The sequence below is a fragment of the Egretta garzetta genome, unplaced genomic scaffold, assembly GCF_000687185.1.
Source record: "Egretta garzetta isolate BGI_Z169 unplaced genomic scaffold, ASM68718v1 scaffold108, whole genome shotgun sequence".
Classification (NCBI taxonomy): domain Eukaryota; kingdom Metazoa; phylum Chordata; class Aves; order Pelecaniformes; family Ardeidae; genus Egretta; species Egretta garzetta.
Genome location: NW_009260614.1, coordinates 6,518,935 through 6,541,608, shown reverse-complemented (window position 1 = coordinate 6,541,608; position 22,674 = coordinate 6,518,935). Strand labels below are relative to the sequence as shown.

The following is a 22,674-nucleotide window of genomic DNA, read 5'->3' as shown; positions in this document are numbered from 1 at the left end:
TGGAGGGGTAGACACATACGCCCATGTATACATACATGCACACATGTGTGCACGCAATACATGTAAACACACACTTATAGATGTATTTTATATGTATCAAGGGTAAATGAGCCTTCAGTGCCAAAAGGCACCCCCACTGCTTGGGGCGAGAGGTGCCCTGTCTGCTCCGGGACAGGTTTTATCACCCCACTCCAGGCCTTTCCAGCAGTTTTCCAGCTGATTTAGGCAATGGGAAGGAGCAGGGAGAGGGGACATCGCCGTGTGTCCTGGCACAGCCGGGCCCTGTCTTGCAGGGCTGCAGAAGTGCCTGTCTGAGCACGGAGGAGAAAGGCTGAATTAGGATATTTAGGTCAGACACTCTTTTTACTATGCAAATTTAGGGCAAATCAGCTTGAGTAAGAAGTCAGGTTTTTCCAGATCGGGTAATAGATTCCCATAGCTTGAACCCTTCTGCTGTCCCTGCAGCGAGCAATAACCAGCACCCACAGCAACACCTCCCCTGTGGCAATGCAGCCAGAAATTCAGGACATGGCCGTCACCTCGCACACACGCTGCCTACCTCAGCAGGGAAGCCAGGAGCGGAGGAGCTGCCACCCAAAGCTCAGCCGTGCCCTGTATTGCGCCGTCCTCCCCAACCTATCCAGCTGTTTCCCAAGAGGGCATAAAACTCTCACAGCTGCAATTAAGGATTTCCAAGGAGAGAAAATCCCCCCAGGTCACCGCTATGCCCAAAAGCCTAGGGTGGGTCACTCTGGAGGAGCACAGCCCGCGTCTTTCCTGGTTCCTTCCTGACCGACTGGCACTGTCCCCGTTGAATCACCGTCCCATGACTGTTCCCCAGTGACTAAATGCAAGAGTTTCTTCTGTCATTTCCCAGGCCCCACAGCAAAGATGCACGCTGGGCGCTTGGCTGGTCTCACGCCAAGGCTGATGCAGGGTTCAAAGCGGGCTGTTCCCCTTCTCATCCTCATGAGAAAGCCCCGTTGATTCAAATATAACCAAAGAGGTTTCTGTTTGGCTCTTCCCCTGCGCCACACGCTCCACCGTGACAGCTCTGCTTCCCCTGCAGAACCTCAGAGAGAGAGGTAAAATAGTAGCGCACAGTTTTGGTTGAAATTTGTGTGTACCAGCTCTTCATGCACATCTTCAAGAGACATAACAAGTTAATTTTCTGCTTGTAAGGACCAGCCACATGAACACGTATCTCCAGCAGACAGGAAAACCATCCTCCTCCTCACCCCAGCCAGCCAGGCTGCAATCTCTGGGGCCAGTCCTCCCCTCCCAAGTTTGGAAAGCCCAGAAATGCAAATAAATACACAACTTCAAAATACATTTATTTTTACTGAAAACTGTTTAACAGTAGAGCTCACATTGTTTGGCACATTCCCGTCCTTGGGCAGGACCTGCTGGGAGCACAGCCTTTCCCACAGCCACACACACAGGGCTGCAGTGGCTGGGTGGCCACGATGGGAGCTGGGACCTGACCCATAAATCACAGCCCTGGGAGCACCAAGAGCTCGGTTTCGCAGGACGCACGGCTCTGACAGATGCGCAAAACAAAAATCTGCACTGAGACCTGGCACTGCCTCTTGGGAACCCAAAATACGTGTTCACATACCCCTTTTAGCTGCCCCTTCCTTACAGCAGCTATTTGCTGAGGAATACAGGGCTGTATGGTGTTATGTCTACTCTGGAGAAATTAGCACTCAAGTTCTGTCTAAATCAGACTCCTCTTCACCCAGCACAACCTTACAGCTTTGGGAGCTGTACTGATGGGTTATTAGTTTAACAAGCATGCCCTGATTAGTCCCAGCCCCCCACAATCTACATCAGCAGCCATGGAAGTGCAAGCCGTAGCTCAGCTCACCTGCCAAGGTTTCTTATTAAGCAGAGGATGAGGGTGTCCAAGACATCTGGGATCAAGAGGAGAGGCCATGCTCCATCCCAGCCTCCCCTCTCCTCTGCAGCACTGGACCAGCACCCAGGAGGTTGGCCAGAGCAGGCAAGAGCAGCTGGAAAGCACTGGAGCAAGGAGAGATTATTTTAAACTTCACCACATGCAATTGAGTAGGTCCTTGAGCATCAGACAGGGCCAGCTGGTGTCAGTCAGGGCTCATCCACCCCAGCTGATCCAGATCATAAACTTCAATTAATAGCAATTCTTCATGCAGCACAGTAGCACCCCCAAAATACCAGCAGCTCCCTACAGGGTCTGGTGTTACTCTGGGGACAAGGTCAGATCAAGCATCTGATTATGTCCCTGCTCATCAATCAACAGCCTGTTGTCCGTCCCCGTCCCTCCACCCCCCGTCCTGCTAGGGACTAAACATTACAATTTTAATTAAGTTAACAGCAGTTGCCATTAATTGAATTCCAGCTCTCAACAGCAGTGTGCAACATTTTTTTTTTTTTTAATTTCTGAACCAAGACACTTGTGGGCTGCCCGAGGACCATCAGAGCTCTGGGGCCGGAGGGCAGCAAGTTATGGGGGAAACAAAATCACCAGGAGGAGTCATGGGTTTGTGCAGGGACGTGCCAGCTGGTCCCAAGCCAACATCTTAGGCCAGAGCTGGCTCTGCTGGTTGAAGACAAGCCGGCAGCAGAGCAGAGGACCTGATTGTCACACTGCCCACACAGCCCAGCCACTGCAGGCAGCATCTGCTGAGGCAAGGACATTCCCGGGGAACCCCATGCTCATTTTCTTCCCAGCACAGAAGAACAAGAGCTTCTTCATGTTGGTTCTTCCTGGGGCTGTAGGACTCAGAGGCAGCCTGTAAAACCTTCAGTGCACTTGCCTGCTTTTTTTGCAGATCTCTTGGACCTCAACATTTGCTTTTCCACCTGCATCAGGGCCCGTGTGTGGGTGTCACTGGGCTCAGCTCCTGCACATCACCATTTCCAGTATCCAGCTCCACCTGTATTCCTGTTGGCTGCAAGGAGGAACAGAGAGGAGCTTAACCTCACACTGCTGGGACTCTAAGGGCAAACCTGTACACCGTTCCACCTGCACCAGAGCCAAAAATCCCCAGTTACATCCCCTTGAGGATTTCTTTCTGCTGGTGCCCTCATTTTAACTGGGTTTGCTGAACACAGAGATAGAGAATGCAATTTAGTAAAGGAAGAACATCTTGCTCTGAGATATCCCCAGACACACTATTATTTAGCACATCCAGGATGCATTTCACTGCCCACCACCATCACCACATCCAAACCCGTTTGGATCAGGCCAGAGGGCAGGCTCAGGGCCAGGAGGCTCAGGCAGCACTGCCCCATACATAGGCAGGATTCAAGCCAGAGTCACCTCTGCAGGTGACATGGGTCACCCAGTGTGGCCTGATCCTGCCCTGCCCCCAGAAGGAGCCTTCCTCCACTCCGAGGCCAGGTCCATGTCACAAAGCCGCTTCTCCACTACCAGAGGGACTGGTCCAGGGAGCCTCACCTGCCGGGGTGACTTGGCCAAGGAAGCGACGCGCTGCGTGGTGCCTTTCCCCAGGGTGGTTTCTTTGCTCTCCAGCAGCACCCGGGTGCTGGGCACGAAACTCCAAGAGCGGCCGAGGGCTGGCTTCAGTGGACCGGTGCTGCTGTCCCTTGTCACCTGGTTAGTCACCTGCAGCACAAACAGGCTTATCAGTGCCCAGGAAAAGCAGTGCCACTGGGTGTAATGAAACACCAGAGATCACCAGGAGGTAATGGCCAGCCTGCTACATCTATGAAGCTTTTTCTTCTTCTTAGCACATCCGTGCCATCCCCTCTAAACATAGCCCACACAATTGCCTCAGACGTACTCGGGTAGGAGCTCGCTCCTATCTGCAAGCTGCAGTGACTTCTGGTGCTGAAGTCACCTGCAAAGTTTACCTTGGAGCCTCCGAGCCTCCTTCCAGGCACCCCGTCTTTGTCGCTTTATCACTAATCACAGCAAAGGGCAGGACTCTCTCAACACTTTCCAGTGACCACCATTTTCTGTTGTGGCCTTCCCAATTCAAACACATTAATTGTGGTCCCAGCAACCTTTCTCGGTGCATCAAAGCAAACGCAATTGCTTGGCCAAGAGCTGGGGAAGATGAAAGCAGGGCCCCTTCCAGTCTCCAGCTCCTTCTGGCTGATGCAATGCCCTGCAGTTCCTCCAAGGTAACTAAGCTAGAGGTTACTTAGTAAGCTGGCCAGCCTCTTCATGTGATAGCAAAAATAAATACAAACAACCTTTCAATCTGTCTGTACTTAACTCTACCTTGCTCAATTGAGTGAATGCTTGTTGGCCAAGGACAGCACTAAAAGTAGGCAGCAATTCAGCCCTGTTCTTACTCCACACTTGCTGGAACAAGACATCTGCAGGCTGCAGAGAAGCAGGGCTACGTCGTGGAGCCGATACAGTCCTCTTGCTCCTGCTTAGCTGGGAGCGGGGTCCCCCCTCCCAGGGGCTCCAAAGCTTCTCCAGGGCTCCTCGCCATGGCACACAAAGGACAAGGCACAGCAACACTCACCACAACAGCAAGGCTGAGCTCCCTGGCCAGTGTCTTCAGCTCCCTGGCTAGCTGCATCATGATGGCCAAACCTGGAGGAGGACAAAGCATTTGGGTGTTTGGGGATCAACCCCCAAAGCGCATCTTGGAGGCAGGGTGTGGCAATGAAGGCACGGACCCCGAGTTCATGCACAAGTGCAAGCAGCATCGGGATCACTTTATTTAACGCTTTTACATCCTTTTATACCCATCCCAAAACAAAGCCTCTATTTTTCTCGTATCACCTTGCTATCTGGCAAGCACCGAGTCCAAGCCTTATATGAAAACAAAGTTCATCTTGCAAGGTCCATTGATCGCAGCATTGACCTTGTTTTTCACTTAGCTCTTGTTCAGTTATCCCATGGCTCACGACCGACAACGCCAAGGATATCTCTGATGTCTGGCTCAGCCGCCACACCTGCAGATTCCATACTTGTTCCCACAGCAGGGGACATTTAGATTTGGACAAGCACAAGATTTAGTGCCAGTGCTGGTGTTCATGGACACCTTCAACCTATTTCTATTACCAGCACCCCAATGTACCCATTGCGCCTGCACACTCCAGAGCACCTCAGCAAAATGGATATGGCATGGACAGACCAATCCCCAAGTTGTCCCACCCCATCCTTTCCTATCTTAGAAACCCTGAGGCCAAAATACCCTACAAAAGCAACAGGAGCTCCAGACAAAGCTGGCCAGGTTGATTTAGAAGACAGGACCTGTCTTCTCCAGCTCACAGCTTCATTTCCTACGTGTGGCTGCAAGGGGGACCTCCTGTGATAGCACTGGCTGCCACCCAGGTGCCACCCTCTGGAAGGTGTCTGAGGGCCTCATTGGCATCTCAGCCAGCAGAAAGCCCCTGACTCCTGATAAATGGTCCTTTCTGGCAGAAAGAGCCTCAGGGGAGCTTTGCAAACCGTGCCAGCAACCACGATGTATCTGTGACACTAAGCAGAGGTTTTACTCTGTGGGCACATAGTTCTGTGCCTCCTCTGTCCCCTGGCTGGGTTTCAGACCACCAGCATGAGCTTGCACGGCCACAGCTAGCTTGAGTGTTTGCCAATAACACTGCAAATAGACTCCCCTTTTATCCTGTTGCAAAGGAAAAGCTGGGAACAGTGGCACCCACATGCATCCTGCCCCAGCTCCAGGCACAGCACATGTGGGAGGAAGGTGCTCTTCAAGATGAGCAGAGGTGTCTGCAACCTCATTGCACATCCTAATGAAGCAGCTCACCCTCCGACTGCTTGCCGCCCAGCAGCGGGTAAATCACAGCTGAGACAGAGTCAATCACCACGATCTTGAGAGGTCCCATGGAGTTCACAACCTGAAAGAAGGAGGCACCATGTGCAATGTGGAGTAACAATCCAGCAGTTTTGGAGGTCATGAGCTGCACAGAGGCTCAAATGTCCCCAGGATGGGGTGATCTGGTGCCACTTGTCAGGCACACAAGCCCCACTGCCCTCCTTGCAACTCTGGGGAAGGGAGAGGGGCCCAGACCCTCGCTCCTACCTGCTGGGAGAGGCGATCCCGCAGCTCCTGCAAGGCGCTCAGCATTTCATAGATGTCAAACACACGAACCACCTGGATCCGTTGCAGAGCCTCCAGCTGTGGCACAAAGTGGCATCATCAACAGCCTCACACCCTCCAGGACTCGTTATATACCTCCTGCCCCAGTTGCTACAACCTCTATGCTTTTATACCATGCCATGGAGCCAGGGACCCTTATTTCTTCCACATTTGCCTCTACCCCACGAACACTTTGTCCCCACTGCATTGATGGAAGAAGCAATGCAGATTGAGCTCAGGGAGCAAAAGCATCAGCAACTACAGCAAGCCCTTCCTTTCTCCCCAAGAGAAAAAAAAACACAAGTGCAGCATCTGTCCCTGAGCACAGCACCCACGTGGCCATGGGAGGAAGCGTTTGGACCCAAAAAAGGCCATGGCGACAAAGGCAGAGCTGGACAGACAAACCGTCTCTGGGGGTTGCCTGCAGGCAAGAACCAAAGCAGTTTTAGTGCAAGCAGAGGGACCAGCTCCAGGGGAACTTGCCTGTTCTTCCTCGTCCTCTGTCTGGGCTCGAAGCATCTGGTAGACACGGGAGGCAGTGAACCCCCCCGTGGAGTCGAGAAACAGGACGTGCTGCTTGAGGCCCAGAGACACACTGGCCGCAATGCCCAGGCACACCTGGAGAGGCAGGGACCGGGAGTCAGCCAGCCCTCCCAGGTCCCTCTGCTTCACATCATCTTCACCCCACCTGTCCTTTCCCTGCTTCTCCCTCCACTCACCTGCGTCTTCCCGCTGCCCGGTGCTCCCATGAGCTCTGTCACTTCCCCCGTGTACAGCCCGGAGTCCAGCAGCTGGTCCAGGCTATGGGTTGAACACAAGGTGGGATTATCAATACCCCTGCAGCCAGAATGCCAGGGATATCAGGAAGCAGCAGTCCCTAGATATTTGTCCCTAGAGCCCCCTTCCCAAATGCAGACAAGTGCCTCGGGCTCTGCTCCTTCCCTCCCATCTTCCCTCTCCACATTGTGGATAACAGCAGATCTGCAGCGTGGGGGCTACAAGAGGACAGTCCTGCGCTGCAGAAGAGCTGTGGTCCTGGCAGCAAGGTTTGAATATCCAGGTTTTCTTTGCATAATCACTGCAACAACCCAGAGAGGAGATGGGGGGAAAGAAGAAATAAGGACACGCAATAGAGTAACTCATTTCTATGCCTTATCTAGACAGTTTGGACCACCATCTCTCAGCAATCCTCCCAGATCCATAATCCAGCTGGCTTTGCAGCCACAGGACATGAAGAATAATCATCTCTGCTCCCAAAAGGCAGAGACAGGCTGTGGCTGGAATTTTTTAAAACAGCTCCTGGGGATGGTTTAGACACCCCTAAGCCTGCTCAGAGCATCACCACAATGAAACCCAAAGCTTTCTTTAGGCAACCATGGCCTTTTGCAGCAAGTCCAGCCCCGGGCAGACCCACTGGCTTGCTGGGTGATGTACCCACCTTGGGCTCCCAGTGGGCAGGATGGCTGTGGAGCTCTTGAGCTCCTCATAGAGGTCTGCTCCATTGGCAGGGAAGGCAGAGAACTGGGCCAGGAGCACACGTCTGACTGCAACAAGCGCCTGGTGGATGGAAACACATCTGGAAATGGGACTGGGGAAACCCAGGGCCAACACCATCTGCTGCAGAAGGTCCCCCCAGACAAGCCCATCCAAGCTGTGAGCAAAACAGCTTCTGAGCTCCCTGATTAACGTAGCAGGACTTTGGAGTCACCCTTTACCTTGTAAGAGAGGGAACACTTCTGGGCGACGTCCTCCAGGTCTGATGACACAAAGTCCACCACTGCAAATAATATAAGGGACAAGAGTTTGGAAGCCAGACCTGGACAGACCATGCACACCAAAGAAGTGACCAGCGTAGAGGTGACCAGCTTAGACAAAACCTGCCTGGGGGCACCAACAGGCAAAATGCCTGTCCCTCTGCCAACAATTCCAGTGGGTCAGCAGGATGCCCCACAAAATGGAATATTGGAGTTTTCCCTCTGAGATAGCCCCACTGCCCATTGCAAAACAGATCAGGCAGAGAAGCTGGTAAAAAAATCTCCCTGTTTTGCTCAAGAGCTGCCCAGGGCCACTGAATAGCTGGGGCCAGCCAGGAGAGTCCCTTTCTGCCAGCGGACCTAGGGGCTAGTGACTGACCCAAACTGCCAGCCCTGGTCATTCCAGGAAGGGCTAAAGCCACAGAAATTAGAAGAACTAGTGGCACAGCTCTGCTCCCAGGAACCACTCCAAGATTCATTTTTTTTCAGATAGATGTGTATGCTATTGGTTGAAAAAAATAATGGTAAAAAGCAGTTCTTATAGGGAAAACAAGGATTACAATATCCATGGCTCCAGCACACACAGGACCTCACACATCCCATTTCACAAGAATGAAATGGTGTTTTTCTTGGCTCTAATCTAGTTTCTCAGAGCAAGTAAAGAATCCACCTAAAGTCTTTTCCTTCCCCCCCTAAGAGCAGGCCCTGCCCAAAGCTCAGCATGCAAGGAGCTTGGGCATTTTTCAGTGGGAAAAAGCACACAAACCCTCCCAAAATACCTTCTAAAGCCCTAACTGTCATCCCTCAAAAAGCCTCTGCAGGGTCCCCTACCATGTCCGAACACTCTCCTGCTTCTATGGAGAAGTCCTGGCTCATGATATCCACCCAAGGGGACCCAGAAGACATCCAGCGAGGAGGACACGGGAGGGATATTGCACCAACATCACCCTTCCAGGGTGCAGGGTGACATGGGCACAGGGACTAGAGCGGCAGCCCCCCTCCTTTTCTCTATGGGGCTCTAAGAAAACTCTCCCCGCTACAGTTTCTGGGCTGCCAGCCAAAGCCACAGAGGCAGGAGATGTTTTCCAGGGGCTGCTCCACAGTCCAGACCACCCAGCCTGGCAGATGGGTCCTGCACGGGAGCATGGTGCCACCCCAAATGTGCAGGGAATGACATTCCCCACCGCGAGACCCCGCTGCCGCCCCGTTACCCGTCCTGATGCTCCTCGCCCTGAGAAGCTGGATCATCTCTTCGGTGAGACCAGGGCAGAGCCCAGCCCGGAGGACCACCATGTCCCTGGCCACCCCCTAGCTGGAGCCCCACGGGGCCGGGGGAGGAGACCTGCGGAGGAGATGGGAGGGTGGATTCGGCACTGTCCTGACCGTACCCCACACATGCAGCAAAGCCCCAGCTGCAGACGCTGGGGAGGCGCTGCCCAGGCTGCGTCTGGGGTGGGTGGCTGTGGCAAATGTTTGGTCTCCGTGAGTGCCAAACAGCCCCAAATCCTGCAGGCAGGCACAGGGGCATTGCCGTGCCTCAGCTCCTGCTCACGGGGCGAGCCCCATCTTTCACCGAGCCCTTCTGGGCAGACGTGCCCGTGGGGGTGCAGAAAGCCCCGCGCCGAGGGTCCCACCCCATCCTCATGCACCCCAATTGCACCTCCCGCTCCCCCGGGCACCCGAAGCCGGACTGCCCCGGGCCCTGCCCCCGGCCCCTTCCTGCTCCCCTTCCTGCTTCCTGCCGGCAGCGGAAGAGCCGGGCAGGGCTCACATTTGCACCCCCCTCTAGTGGCTGGCAGCCCCGCATCCCACCCCCTGGGACCACCGCCAGCCCCTCGGGCCACCCCCAGCCGGGGGCTGCGCAGGGGTTTCCCTCCCGCATCCTTCACCGGGCCCAGTAAAGACGCTGCGAGCAAACTGGTGTCCCAGTCCTGCCCGGTGGGAAGCGCTGCCAGCCCCTGCCTTGCCCAGACCCCGGCGCCTCTCCCCGCCTCCCTGGCCCCAGCAAGGAAAAAACCTCTCCGGCTGCTGGCACCCAAGGGTGCCCCTGGAAGCACCCGCAGACAAACGGGGGCGTCAGCTCCCAGCAGAGCCCGATACCAGCAGGGACACCGGGGGAGGGCCAGAGCCTGCTTGGGAGCTGCCGCAAAGCTGGAGCAAAGGAAACAGGAATGGGATATATATATACATATATATATATGTGGTGGTGGTGGTGGTTTTGTGGTTTTTTTTTTACCCCCCTTATCTGGAGCAACTCCCCCAGCCACCAGTTGCCTTTAAATGACCCCAGCACAGCCACCAGCAATGCCACCACCCCGGCCTCTATAAATAACAGAACCAGAGCCTGGGCTGGCTGGTTTTTTTGGGGGTGGGTGCTGCTGCTGGGGGAGGCTGGGGCGAATTGAATAAGCTAGTTTAAAAATTGAGGTAGACTGAAGAAGTAGGAGGGAGAGGTGAGGCTGCTCCAGTCTTTCCGGAGAGAGTTCTCTGTGTTTCTGTGTAGGGCTCGTTTCACTTTTAAAAGCATCGCTGGCGTTCAGAGCTGGGCTCTCTGCTGCTGGTGTGGCTGGGCAGACCCGTGGGGTCTGAGCACTTGCTGGGAGAGCAGCTGATGGGAATAAGAAAAAACTTTTCAGTTATAATTTCTGAAGTTATTTCAGAGGTGAACCTGAGCTCTATGCATGCACTTTGGCTGCCCTAAACTTGTGTTAGGGGCTTGGGGGTAGCTCTAAAAGGGGTTGCATGCAGCTTTACCCCAGGGAGAAGGTCTCTAATGCTGTGTTGGAGAAAAGTCCAAGCCCTGGGTGCCCATTGCAGCTACAGCTGCAGCCCTGCTGCTGCTCTAGAGATGCTGGAGCTCATCCTGGGATTTTCTGGAGGGTAATTTCACCATGGACCTTGCCACCTCTCTGCAAGGGCCTGGGTTAGATGGTGGCTTGGAGCCATGAGGTAAGGTGGGATCCCAGGACTTGGGTTTGGCTGGATTCATCAGCCGATGCTCGCAGTTTGGGTTGCAGGGTGGAAGATGAAGGTGCATGGGGGGGGGTCTTTGCTGCTCTGCAGGTGGGGAAAGCTCTGTCCCTGAACGGGGCTTGCTGTAGGGGCAGCCTGGGACTTGAATTTCCCCAGGAAAACTTTTTTTTTTTGCTTTCCCAGCTGAGGCCTGTAGAGGGTCCCCTGCACCCACTGCTGTGGCTCACACCGAGGCATCAGCACATCTGCTCCAGCTGGGGGGGCAGGGGGTGAGGGCTGGGGCTGCCCCCCACCGGGGAGGCTGCTATTCCTCCCTGCCAGAGCAGTGTAGTTGCCTGTCCCAAAAATACAGAGCAAGGGGAGCTCAGGCTGCTCTTGGCTCTGCCTGGAACATCAGCAGCATCAAACACAATTTTATTTTGTAACTTAGTTTACTTGAGGTACCTGCAGTGCTGCCACTTGGGAAAACGAAGCCTTTATTCTGGATAACTTGAGGAAGGCTGGGCTATGTACACTGGACTATGAGCACTGAAATGAAGCAAGCTGACCACCCCCTACCCAAAGCAATGTGGGAAGGGGTTTCTGGTGTGTTAGTCCATGTGAGTCCTTTTCAGCTGCTGTACTGAGTCTATCCAAGGCAGAGAAGGCCTTTTACACCCTCCATGGACACGGTCCTTGTGCCTTGGACCTACCCCCAAGCAGGTGAAGGTGTTTGAGCTGCCCTTGATGGAGCTGCCTGCAACCGCTGCACAGGTGATGTGCTGCACAGGGACCCCCAAATTGCTTTGCAATCACCTCCTGCCTGGATACCAGTGACTGAATGGTGCTGTTGGTGCAGGGCGAATAAAATAGGAGACCTGAACGGGGCAGCCTTGGGCCAATTCTTGCTGCATAAGATCCACAAGCGACAACACAGATCACTGGTATTAAAGAAAACTGTTTCTTTATTTTCCTTGGCAGTGTCTCAGCGTGGAAGTGCGTTGTCTGCTATAGCTCAGCTCTGCAGCGTGAGCCTGATGGGAGCGACTGAGCGCATCCTGGTCAGCCCGGTCGTTTCCCCATCCCTACGCCAGTTCCCCCATTTGCTTTATAGCTAGGATGTCTGTAGGTGCATTCGGGAAGGCAAGGCCTGCATTTTGGGGAGAGATAAGTTGTGAAGCAGAATTCCTGATTGACTGTGACCCCTGGGAAACAGAGGGATTTGAAAGGCTCAGCTCTATTTGAGCTTGGCACCGCTCTGTCTATTGGTGTCACTCAAATTGAGGCCTGACACTCTCATCACAGCAGTGGGCCAGTACAGATATCTGTGTTCGTGTGTGCTGGTGGGCTGCCAAATGAGGGGAGGTAGCAGTGCTGGACATGGGTGGGCTTTCCAGCAGGGTGGGCTCCCAAAGCCCTGTGGGGAAGAGGCGGCGCTGGGTGCGAGTCAGTTTTCCGTCCCAGGGCGTTCTGGAAGGTGCTGGGCACTGCTGCAGCTGCTGGCGTGGGGCCGCTTGTCCCCGAGGCCCAGCTGTCTCATGCTTCCCTAAATAGAAAGGGAAAAGGGTCTGAGCACTGCGACGGGGGTCACCCATCCCAGCCGTGGGCTTTTTCGGCATGAACCCCCCCATTCCTGTATATAGCAGGGAGGGGGCCAGGCCGTGGTGGCAGGTGACGCTGACAGGCAGCAGGAGCTGCTGGGTCCTGCCCAAACTTGGAGCGGGAGGCGAGCTCCTTCCTGAGCCACGGCAGACCCTGCATGGTGCTGGCGAGCTTCTTTAAGTCTTTCTTTCTTGGTTGGTTTTCTTTCTTTTATTAATTGCCTCTGAAGGATCTACACCCTTGGGAGAAGCTGCTGAGAAGCCACAGCCTTGAGGAGGAATTTAGGTCTTCGTTTTCCAAACTCTTCAGCCTGGTAAGCTGCTTTTATTAACGTGTGTGTTAATTATCTGTTGGTCTCGTGGTGAAGCTCAGCTTGGTGGAGTAGGCAGGCGAACCCGGTGACACAGGCAGCTGAAAATGGGACACAAATTGATGTTTTTCCTTAAAGCTCTCCAGATGGAAGATCCCATCCAGCTGAAAGAGGAGGGCAATAAATATTTTCAGGCCAGCGACTATGAGAAAGCTGTGCAAAGCTACACTCAAGCCATAAAGCTCAACAAGGACAAGGCGCTGCAGGCTGTGCTGTACAGGAACAGGGCAGCGTGTTTCCTCAAAAAGGTGAGAAAAGCTCCCGGCTTGCCTGGGCGGTGTTTGACGGGAGAAGGGCAAGGAGGCAGGCAAGGGTGCTCACCAGCTGTGGACTGTGTGGTTTGTCCATATATTGAATAGGGTGCTTGCAAACTGGTCTGAAATTATTTGTTCTGGGATTGTCCTGGAGCTGTAGAGCTGCCTCCCTGCTTCAGTCCTAATGGGGCTGAGCATGCCGGTTTGGCTCAGAGATGGTCCCACACTTAATCGCTTTGAAGCAAAAGCTTTTGGCAGCCAGCCTGCTCCACACTTACAGGAGAGCTCTGTAAGCCCCGGGTTGGGGTGCAGAGGCATCGCTCCTGCTGGCTGTCACAGCGCAAGAGAAGTAGATGCAGGTATTGAGCAAAACAAAAAGTTATTGGTGTCTGTACCAAAATTGTCTCAGCTCCCTGCCGTCAGCTTGTAATGACCTGCTGTGGGATTTTAGCAGATAGCTTGCATGTTCCTGAATTTTCACTGATCCAGAAGTGACACACGCCCAGAACAAAATACAGGTAGGCTGTTGTGAGCATCCCCCCTGCCCGTGGTCCGTCACTGCATCATCATCAGCCTATGTTGTCTCCCTGCATCGAAGGCCTTTTCCCCTCTCCCCTGCCAGTGATTAAACGGTACCCAAACCCCCATCTTTCCTCCTGTAAGCTGCTGTTGGTTTCACTGGGGTGTCCTGTTAGTAAGTGGGAGCAGAGAGGTCAGCAGCAATGGGGATGTGCCCTGCTATTCCACTGCTAACGAATCGCTCCCTTCTGGTTTAACAGGAGGAATACGCCAAGGCAGCCTCGGATGCGTCTCGAGGTAAGGAGGGGGCTGTTTTGAGACAGGAGAGCTGCATTGCTGGGTGTGCTTGCTCCAGCCTGCTCTCACATCTGCTTTTGGGGCACTGTGGGTCTTATTCCTTGACACGCACTAACACCCAAGTGCTGAGGCCACGAGGGAATTAATGGAGAAGCTACAAAAGAAGATGCACCAATTTGGTGCATTGGTGCAATCGATGCTGATCAGGTACCAGTTCACTCACAATGTTAACAACTATGTCTCAGGGAGCTGTAGTCACTGTGAAGCAAACCACAGTTTACACAGAGGATTTGCAAGAAGCAAACTGATGTGTTTTGGATTGCTTTCCCAGCTATTGACATCAATGCTTCGGATATCAAAGCCTTGTACCGGCGCAGCCAAGCTCTGGAAAAATTGGGGAAATTGGACCAAGCATTCAAAGATGCTCAGAAATGTGCCACCATCGAACCCCGCAACAAAAACTTCCAGGAGACCCTGAGGCGACTGGGGGCCAACATCCAGGAGAAGGTAAATGCCAGGGGAGCAGTCCCAGTTTCACAGACCAGGTGTGGGAAGTCCTTGCTCTGGGTTATGCTGATGGATTGTTGGTCATGCTGGAAACTCCCAACAATGTAGGGGGATAAATAGGCTCCATGAACTGGAAGTTCAGACCGGATGCATGTAAATTTGAGGATCACATTGAACGGTTAAATTAAAAAGTGTGGCAGCTCAGTCCTGAGGCTGGCCTGGTCCTGAATGTCTTGGTAAGGTCTTGGCAAGGAACTGGACCAGCTTTGGTGTGTCTGGCAGTCACCACATTGACTTAGTGACCTTTACAGGGGTGCTGTGAAGAAGTCCCTGCATCACTAGGTACCGTGAGGTCTCAGAGATGATGGTTAGGGCTGGCTCTGCCCATGCTGATGAGTCTGAGATGGTTAATTAATGCTCTGAGAAGTGACACCTATTTTGTTATTCAGCTTAATTTGTCTGTGGTTTGAGGGTCTGTGGTGTCCTTGAAGCGGTAAAGGAAAACTGCTCCTCAATTTTTCTCCCTCTGATGCTCCACGCACTCTCTGTTGGCACAGCTGCACATTCAGTTCTCCACAGACCTGAGGGTACAGAAGATGTTTGAAATCCTGCTGGATGAGAACAGTGAGAAAGAAAAACGAGAAAAGGTGAGAACTGTCCTGGGCTTGACAAGACAAATTGCTGTTTAATGTCAGAGGCTGCACCAAGGAGCAGAAGGCTGCACTCCCTGCCCCACCTCCCCCGGGTGGAGGACAGGGTAAGGAGCTGGGAGACTGCACTCGGAGAGACAACCGAGGGGGAGAAACACCCCAAAGAGGCATGACCCCTGTGCCAAGGGAAGGTGGACCAACCTCCCAAAATTCCAAAGCTGGGATCAGTTTGGACTTCTGCTCAGGCCCATCTCTGCCACCTTCTCTGTGTTTCCCTCCAAGCTGTTGACCCACTGTGCTTGGGCAGAGTGAAGCCAATCTCCAGATGCACCTGGAGAAACTGCCTGGTGGGGTTGGAGATGGTCAACTGCATCTGCCAGGAGATGGCCACCCCACGGCACCCACCGGCATATCCCAGAGTTGTGCGGGGGCATTTGGAGGCTGCTGGCAGGGCCATGCCACTGAGCCCTGCTTCTTCTGTCTCCCACCCAGGCTGCAAACAACCTCATAGTCCTGGGGCGGGAAGAAGCAGGGGCCGAGAGGATTTTCCAGAACAATGGGGTCAGCTTGCTGCTGCAGCTGATAGAAACAAAAAATGCTGAGCTGATCCTGGCAGCTGTGCGGACGCTTTCGGGCATGTGCACGGGACATAAGGCTCGGGTAAGTAAGGGAGTGCTCGAGACTTTCACTGCTGTTGCTTTGCACCTGGGGGAGTGGAAAATTGCAATAGTTCACAATGTTTGTGAGCAGTGGGAAAAAATTAAATCCTACAAATAAAATTTTAATTCTGGGGAAAAAAAACCCCAAGCAAGGGGGGTTAACACAGACTACTGTGTTACCCCCTGGAACCTACCTGGAAACATTCAAGACCAGTTTGGATGGGGCTCTGAGCAACCTTATCTAGTTAATGGTGTCCCTGCTCACTTCAGGGGGGTTGGACTAGATGACCTCTAGGGATCCCTTCCAACCCCAAACATTCTATGATTCTATGATATACTGAAACTGCCCGTTACTGTGCTCCTCATGTCTGGGGTCACAGCTTTACATGTTCCCTACAGTGCCTCCACGTGTCCTGGTGAAGTAACACTTATGATGAGTTGTTACCACCTAAGTTGTGATGAGCATGGCTGGGTCAAATCCATGTCCTTCATCACAGGTCTCGGAAAAGCAACCAATAACTTTGGGAAAGTTTTGTCCAAGGCTTAGATGAAGGAAAGCAGGGAGGACCTACAAGAATGTTAAGATTCCTGGGAAGGGTCCCAAGACAAGTCCCAGGGGTCTCTGAGCCAGCTAATATCTTCCTCTACACCAAGTCAGTTTTTGTATCCTGTAAAGTGGCTCATAAGAAGCCCTGCCTGTGTTATGTGGTTGGAAGCATGGACACACGCAAAATGAATATGCATGTCCGTGTAACGGCACAGAGGAGCGGGGGAACTAAAACACAACAAAAATTAAATCTACTGGATAAAAATCCAGTGGAGTGGAGACCTATTTTCTTCTGAAACACTAACTGATGTTGTATGCAGAAAGACTGCTCTGCAAAGCCCACTAGGTCAGTGTTTCTGAACATGCCTCCCATGAGTTACTGATGTGCCACCGCGCACGGGGACAGGCTGCGTGATGACCCTGGGTTTGCTCACACCAAATGGGCTCTTTGTTAACAACCTCGCGTGAGGGCTTCTTCCATACCCAGCCACGCTCATCTCAACATCCTCGTTGGAAACAAACTGTTGCATTACTGGCAACTCTAGATTTTAAGAGTTGTCTTATTACAAATGAAAATATGGATGTAAAGCAAAACTCTGCCCTGTAATGACTTGGCATTCGCCCAGATAAGTCCTTGGTTTGTACAAGCAAAGCATCACCTTTCTAAAGCATGCAGGAAGGAAAGGCTGGTACCCTTTGCTGACAGCTGCCCTGCTCTCTCCTTTCTGGGGCCAGGCCACCGCCATTCTCCATTACCTGGGCATTGACAACATTTGTATGTGGATGTCAGTAGACAACGAAGAAATCTCCCTGGCTGTCTGCAACCTCCTGCAGACCATCACCGACTGCTTGCTGGGCCAGGGGAAAGAAGAGCACCACGGGAAGGAGGAGGCTGTAGTGCTAGGTAATGGTGCATGACCTGGTGGCCCTTCAGTCTTGCTGGAGAAGTGGGGCAAGCAGGACGGCTCCTGGGCTGTCCCCCTTATTCCTTGGTGAAGTGGACACTTTACCCTTCAGCTGTCCAGGATCACAACCTGCACACAGCTCTTATCCTCATGGTGTTACCTTAAATACCTACATTCTAGCCACACAATGGCTTTGAATGGTTTTCCTGGGTTCATCTGCTTTTGAAGATAATTCCTTGTAACTGGCTGCTACCGTCTTGCTTCTGTGTAGATACTAAAAAAGATGTGAGGATGATCACAATGCGTTTACTGGATATGCTGGTCAGTAAGAAAGTATCTGGACAAGGACGAGACCGAGCTCTCAACCTCCTGAACAAGAATATTCCGAGGAAGGACCTGAAAGACCATGACAACAGCAGGACCACTTTTGTCATCGACAACGGTGAGTCCTTCCCCTCCATCCTGTTCTGGTCTGAGAGATGTGGAGCTCTGTATTCTTGCCTGAATACCTGGAGAACAGATCCTCTCTATAAAATAAAACCTATCTGGCTTTTTTTGGTGCATGCAAGCCTGGAGCAAAGTTAAACTTATTAGCAGGAAACAGTATTAAGATTAAGAGGGGAAAAAAAACTCTGTATGAGAACAAAAATTTTTCAGTTTCTAAAAGACTGACTTAACTTCTCTGGTCAGGTTTATTCCAATGTATTTTTAATGTTAGGAGGATTTGGCTTGAATAAATTGTCTAGCTTAGGATGAGAAGAGCACCTGCTGAGCTTGCTGGATCTTCAAACTGGTCACTTCTAAAACTGGAAGGGGGTGAGGAATTTGTGTGGGGTGCATTTTTATGCTAATTCCAATGCCTATGTGTGTTACCATTTTGATGAAAGTTATTAAATAATGCTTTAGCAAAAGGAGGGTTAAGACATCCAGAATCAGTTGAAAGTCACTGACTGTTTCTTCAAAGCCCCCAGCCTCGGAGGTCAGTAGGTTTAATGCCTCCTGATCCAGCCAGGGACTAAATAGCAGAGTTTTGTGTGTCTTGGAGAGCTGAATAAAAGCCTCATGCTGCAACCCTGTAATCTCACCAGCAGAAGCTCCTCCTCAGTAAATATCGGAGTCCCTTCTTTATTCAAGGCTTACATGATTAGGCTGCAAAGTAATTGAAAACTGTCCAAGCTGGCTGCAACAAGTAGTGTCTTGAGTTTTGTACAGACCCTCTCCCCTCTAACAGCCATATTGCTCCACTGTTTCCAGGCTTAAAAAAGATACTGAAAGTGGTGGGCCAGATTCCTGAGATGCCTGACTGCCTGCCGCTGACAGAGAACACCCAGCTGACTGCCTCTGTCCTCCTAAATAAACTCTACGATGACCTGCGCTGCGACCCAGAGCGTGACAACTACCGAGTGATCTGTGAGGAGTACATCAAGTGAGTCGGGCCTGGCTTACCTGGGCTGAGCTGGCCCAGGGGCACAGCAGCAGGGGGTCTTAAGGATGAGATGAAGCACTTGTGATCCACTTAGATGCCAAATTGAGGCCCCAGCAGATAATGATTTGCTTGAGATCCTGCTGGATCTGTCAGCTGGGATCCTCAGATCCTCATGTTGTACCTCTACCTGCTGGATCACAGCCTCTGCATGAATTTTGGCTCAGCTGTGCCCTAATTACCTATATAGTCCAGCAGTGGAGCTCAGTTCCCAATCTGAGGGAGGACATTCCCTGCCCAAGGGAATGAGAACTGTAAGCAACTACTGTCCCACATGCTGACTCCCTCTATCCTATGCAGGAGCAAAATCGACCCACAGGACATGGATAAGACACTCCACGCCATCCAGATGGTGTCTGGAGTTCTGCAAGGGCCCTTTGACTTGGGCAACAAGCTGCTTGGCATGAAGGGAGTCATGGAGATGATGGTTGCCCTGTGTGGGTCCGAGAGAGAGATTGACCAGCTGGTGGCTGTGGAAGCCCTCATCCATGCGTCCACCAAGCTGAGCCGGGCCACCTTCATCATCTCCAATGGGGTGACACTTTTGAAGGAGATCTACAAGAAGACCAAGAATGAGAAGATCAAAATCCGAGCCCTGGTGGTAAGGATGGCAGCCCCTGCCTCTATCGCCTGCCACACTCACCAGCTTAACACCAGACTTGGGAGAGGCGGGAGGTCCTGGGGACACTTTTGGGTTCACTCACCTCAGCCAGGGAATGGTTTATGGTGCTTCTCCCTACAAGGAAGGGGGAGGTGGCAGACCAGGAGAGCACATAGATTACTGGTAACTTTGAAGGCAAAACTGGTTAATCTTCCATTAAAGACATCCAGTAAGAGCACAAAACCTCACTTTGCTTGCTACAAGCTGAAAGGATCTACTGGGTATCAGAATGTTTCATCTTTGTTAGAACTGACTTCAAACTTTAGGTATGGGCTTAGGCTGATTTGGGCAGCAATACTAGAGGATTAATGAACCTTTCTCCCTGGTGTATCCTCTTCATCCTCTTCAGGGTCTCTGCAAGCTGGGCTCAGCAGGAGGCACAGATTATGGACTGCGGCAGTTTGCTGAGGGGTCCACTGAGAAGTTAGCCAAGCAGTGCCGCAAGTGAGTGATTTTACTTTTTTTTTTCTGTTGTTCCGTACTTTGCAAAATACAATACGCTCCTTTCCCCAGAGCTCCTGCCCATACACTGCCTTCATTTACTGTTGCTGCCTGACAGCTGACAGTGTCCCCAGAGCTGTTGCATTGGGACATGGTTTAGTTGTGGGATGGCAGGATTAGGTTAAAGGTTGGATTTGATGATCTTAAAGGTCTTTTCCAATCAAAGCGATTTTATGATTTTGTGACCTGGAGCTCTTCTGTGCCTCGAGCAATCCTATGTTCCTCCTGCGTCAATATCCAGATAAGCCTTTTCCCTCCCTCCCTTCCCACATGAGACACCAGACATGGTGCCTCCCTCTTTGCCAGAATGGTGCAGCCTAATCAAGTGCTATCTAGAACAGGCACAAGTACCTTTTGTGCCAGGTGGACTAACTAAGGAAGTCAGATGAAGTTAGGAAGTGACTTGAATGGGGGATCGCTGGATAGCGGGGCATCGTGTGTTTCACGTGATGGTGAAGGCAAAGCAGTGCTGAGTAGCTGTCCTGGTCTGTCCTTCCCTGCAGCATTTAGATCCCTCAAGCTGGGCCGTGGGAGGAAGGTCATGTCTCAAGGGGAAGCATCCACAGTCTTTAGGAGCTACAGCAGAACCTCAGTACATGTTTGGGCCCAAAACAATCTCAATATCTGTTTTTCCTCCCTCTTCTCTGAGAAATTAGTCCTGGCTCCCAAGGTAGAAGTGTGGATGTTTTTCTTTCTTCCAGATGGCTGTGTAACACCAGCATCGATACCCGCACCAGGAAATGGGCTGTGGAAGGCCTGGCATATCTAACCCTCGATGCAGATGTGAAAGATGACTTTGTTGAAGATGAGCCAGCCCTGCAAGCTATGTTTGAATTAGCCAAGGTCTGCCATCTTACCTTGTTCCCTCATTCCTCTGGTAGCATCAAATTCTCCCAGCTCTCCAACCCAACACTACCTTCCCAGGCGACCCCAACCCCTTATCTCTACTTTAGCAAAATGTCAGTTTTGTCTATGCCACGGAGATACCTCAAGGTTGTTATCATCCTGCTCTTCTCCCAAGGCTGAGGAAGGTTGCTGTTACCTTTATTGTCAGCAACTGCATGAAAACCAAAGGCATCAAGGTGTTGACAGCATCTGATGATATGCTCAAACAGGCTGTTTGATAAAAACCTTTGGTTTTCCCTGCTGGATCTTTGTTCTGCCCTGGGCTATAGCCCAAGAGTGCTTCAGCTAGTGCAAACCACCACGACGGCAGTCCTAAGGGACCTGTTTCCTTGTGTCCTCCTCACCCTCACATATGCTTTTCTTTTTCTGTGCAGACAAGTGACAAGACTATCTTATATTCTGTGGCTTCTGCGCTGGTGAACTGTACCAACAGCTATGATACCAAGGAGCTGGTCCCAGAGCTGGTGCAACTGGCAAAATTCTCCAAGCAGCATGTGCCTGAGGAGCATCCAAAGGTAGGTTGTCTACAGCTGGGAAGCTGTGAGGAGATGCTTGGATCTGAAGACTTTTTTTTTTTTTTTTTTTGGTGTATCCGTTGTCACAGACCTCAGGTCTCCTGTCTCTGAGGCTGAAATAACTTTGCTCTCCAACCAGGCTTGGCTGTAGTCAGCAGGACGGCAACTGCTAAGGGGCTAATCCCTTTCCAATGTCCCCTCCTCCCCCAGGACAAGAAGGATTTTGTGGTGAAGCGGGTGAAGCGGTTGCTGAAAGCCGGCGTTGTCTCTGCCTTGGCCTGCATGGTGAAGGCAGACAGTGCCCTACTGACGGACCAGAGCAAGGAACTCATTGCCAGGTACCTTCACTGCTGTTGTGGGAGCTGGGAGTGCTGGCTAGCCCGTGTGCCACTGAGGTGGCCCCTTGGGTTGGCCCCTTGCTTCATGGGGTGGTGCATTCTGCCTGCGGGGGTGAGATGAAGGGGAGAAAAGATTTAAAACCAAAGTTTTCCTTGAACAATGTCATAAAAATCCACGTTCTGACCTTGAAGCTGGCTTACAGGGCTGCCTTGCTAGGATGCATTTTGAATTTTTAGTCCTCTGTACTGGTTTCGGCTGGAATACAGTTCATCTCACAGGCCTGGAAACTTCTTACTGTGCCATTTGTTGCTTCCTCCCAGAGTGCTGTGGGCACTGGAATTTACCTGGTGGATCTGCCACCCCTGCAAAGCTTTAGCTCCTTTCCCATGGGTTATTGCCTTCCCACGTGGCTGTTTCACTAAGTGATGCTGTGCTTCTGCAGGGTGTTTCTTGCCTTGTGTGAAGACCCCAAGGACCGCGGGACCATTGTTGCTCAAGGCGGTGGAAAGGTGATTACGTTTGCAGCCTGACCTGGTGTGCAGTTAATGTCTGTTGGGAGCCTGCAACATGTCTACAGTGAGGGAACGTGGCAGAAAAGCATGAGCTGTCTTGGTAGCCCCTGGGGCCCAGACCGATGCTCCAGTCCTATCTCTGCAAGCCTGCAGCAAAGCAGTCTTCTTGAGACAACTGCGTGAGCTACAAGCTCTGGTGTGGTGCTTATTTGAGCACAAAAGCAAGACATGTCAGGCTACAATCTAGACCCATTTCTTCAGCAGAAACACCTTTAGGATATTTTAAACTTATTTTAGTATATTAAGTCCATCCTGTAAATCTTCTCAGAGGCACTGAATGCTTTCCTGTGTGTCACTAGGCCCTGATACCTCTGGCTGTGGAAGGCACAGACATTGGCAAGATAAAGGCTTCTCATGCTCTGGCAAAAATTGCTGCTATCTCCAATCCAGACATAGCATTCCCAGGGGAAAGGGTAAGCTTTTAAAAAAAACCAACCAACCAACCAAACAAACAAAAAACCCACACAAAAACCCCAAAAAAACCCAAAACAAAAAAACAACCACCAACCTGAACCAAACCTTGATAATTCCTTTAGCAAATGAAAATTGCCAAGCTCTGTGAGCTGGAAAAGCAGTGACACGCTTTCGTTTCTTAGGTGTACGAGGTGGTGAG

At 51.9% G+C, this 22,674-nt stretch overlaps 2 protein-coding genes across 2 annotated transcripts in view; one reads left to right on the top strand and one right to left on the bottom strand.

Annotated features, from left to right (window-relative positions):
• Window positions 1–2,331: 2,331 nt before the first annotated feature.
• Window positions 2,332–9,529, bottom strand: RAD51D (RAD51 paralog D). Its single transcript, XM_009645018.2, has 11 exons — window positions 9,483–9,529; window positions 9,034–9,164; window positions 7,784–7,845; window positions 7,507–7,625; window positions 6,788–6,869; window positions 6,552–6,686; window positions 6,012–6,107; window positions 5,736–5,826; window positions 4,482–4,552; window positions 3,440–3,607; window positions 2,332–2,930 (listed from the first exon to the last, which is right to left on the bottom strand). The coding sequence occupies exons 2-11, from the start codon at window positions 9,113–9,115 to the stop codon at window positions 2,847–2,849; spliced, it is 990 nt and encodes a 329-aa protein (XP_009643313.1). The 5' UTR covers window positions 9,116–9,164; window positions 9,483–9,529; the 3' UTR covers window positions 2,332–2,846.
• A 3,303-nt stretch (window positions 9,530–12,832) lies between these two features.
• UNC45B (unc-45 myosin chaperone B) overlaps window positions 12,833–22,674 on the top strand; it is a 12,766-nt gene continuing 2,924 nt past the window's right edge. Inside the window, 15 exon segments of the mRNA XM_009645125.1 lie at window positions 12,833–12,994; window positions 13,780–13,816; window positions 14,148–14,323; window positions 14,881–14,970; window positions 15,466–15,633; window positions 16,915–17,083; window positions 17,356–17,526; window positions 18,339–18,510; window positions 18,868–19,168; window positions 19,578–19,672; window positions 20,431–20,572; window positions 21,010–21,150; window positions 21,361–21,488; window positions 21,932–21,998; window positions 22,361–22,474. Coding sequence (XP_009643420.1) covers window positions 12,833–12,994; window positions 13,780–13,816; window positions 14,148–14,323; window positions 14,881–14,970; window positions 15,466–15,633; window positions 16,915–17,083; window positions 17,356–17,526; window positions 18,339–18,510; window positions 18,868–19,168; window positions 19,578–19,672; window positions 20,431–20,572; window positions 21,010–21,150; window positions 21,361–21,488; window positions 21,932–21,998; window positions 22,361–22,474 — 2,133 coding nt within the window.

Coding starts and splice junctions, on each gene's coding strand:
- RAD51D (XM_009645018.2), bottom strand. CDS start 9,115: ATGGTGGTCCTCCGGGCTGGGCTCTGCCCTGGTCTCACCGAAGAGATG. Junction 6,687..6,787: donor CGGGCAGCGGGAAGACGCAG/GTGAGTGGAGGG, acceptor CTGCCTCTCCAG/GTGTGCCTGGGCATTGCGGC. Junction 3,608..4,481: donor AGCTCAGCCTTGCTGTTGTG/GTGAGTGTTGCT, acceptor TTTGTGCTGCAG/GTGACTAACCAGGTGACAAG.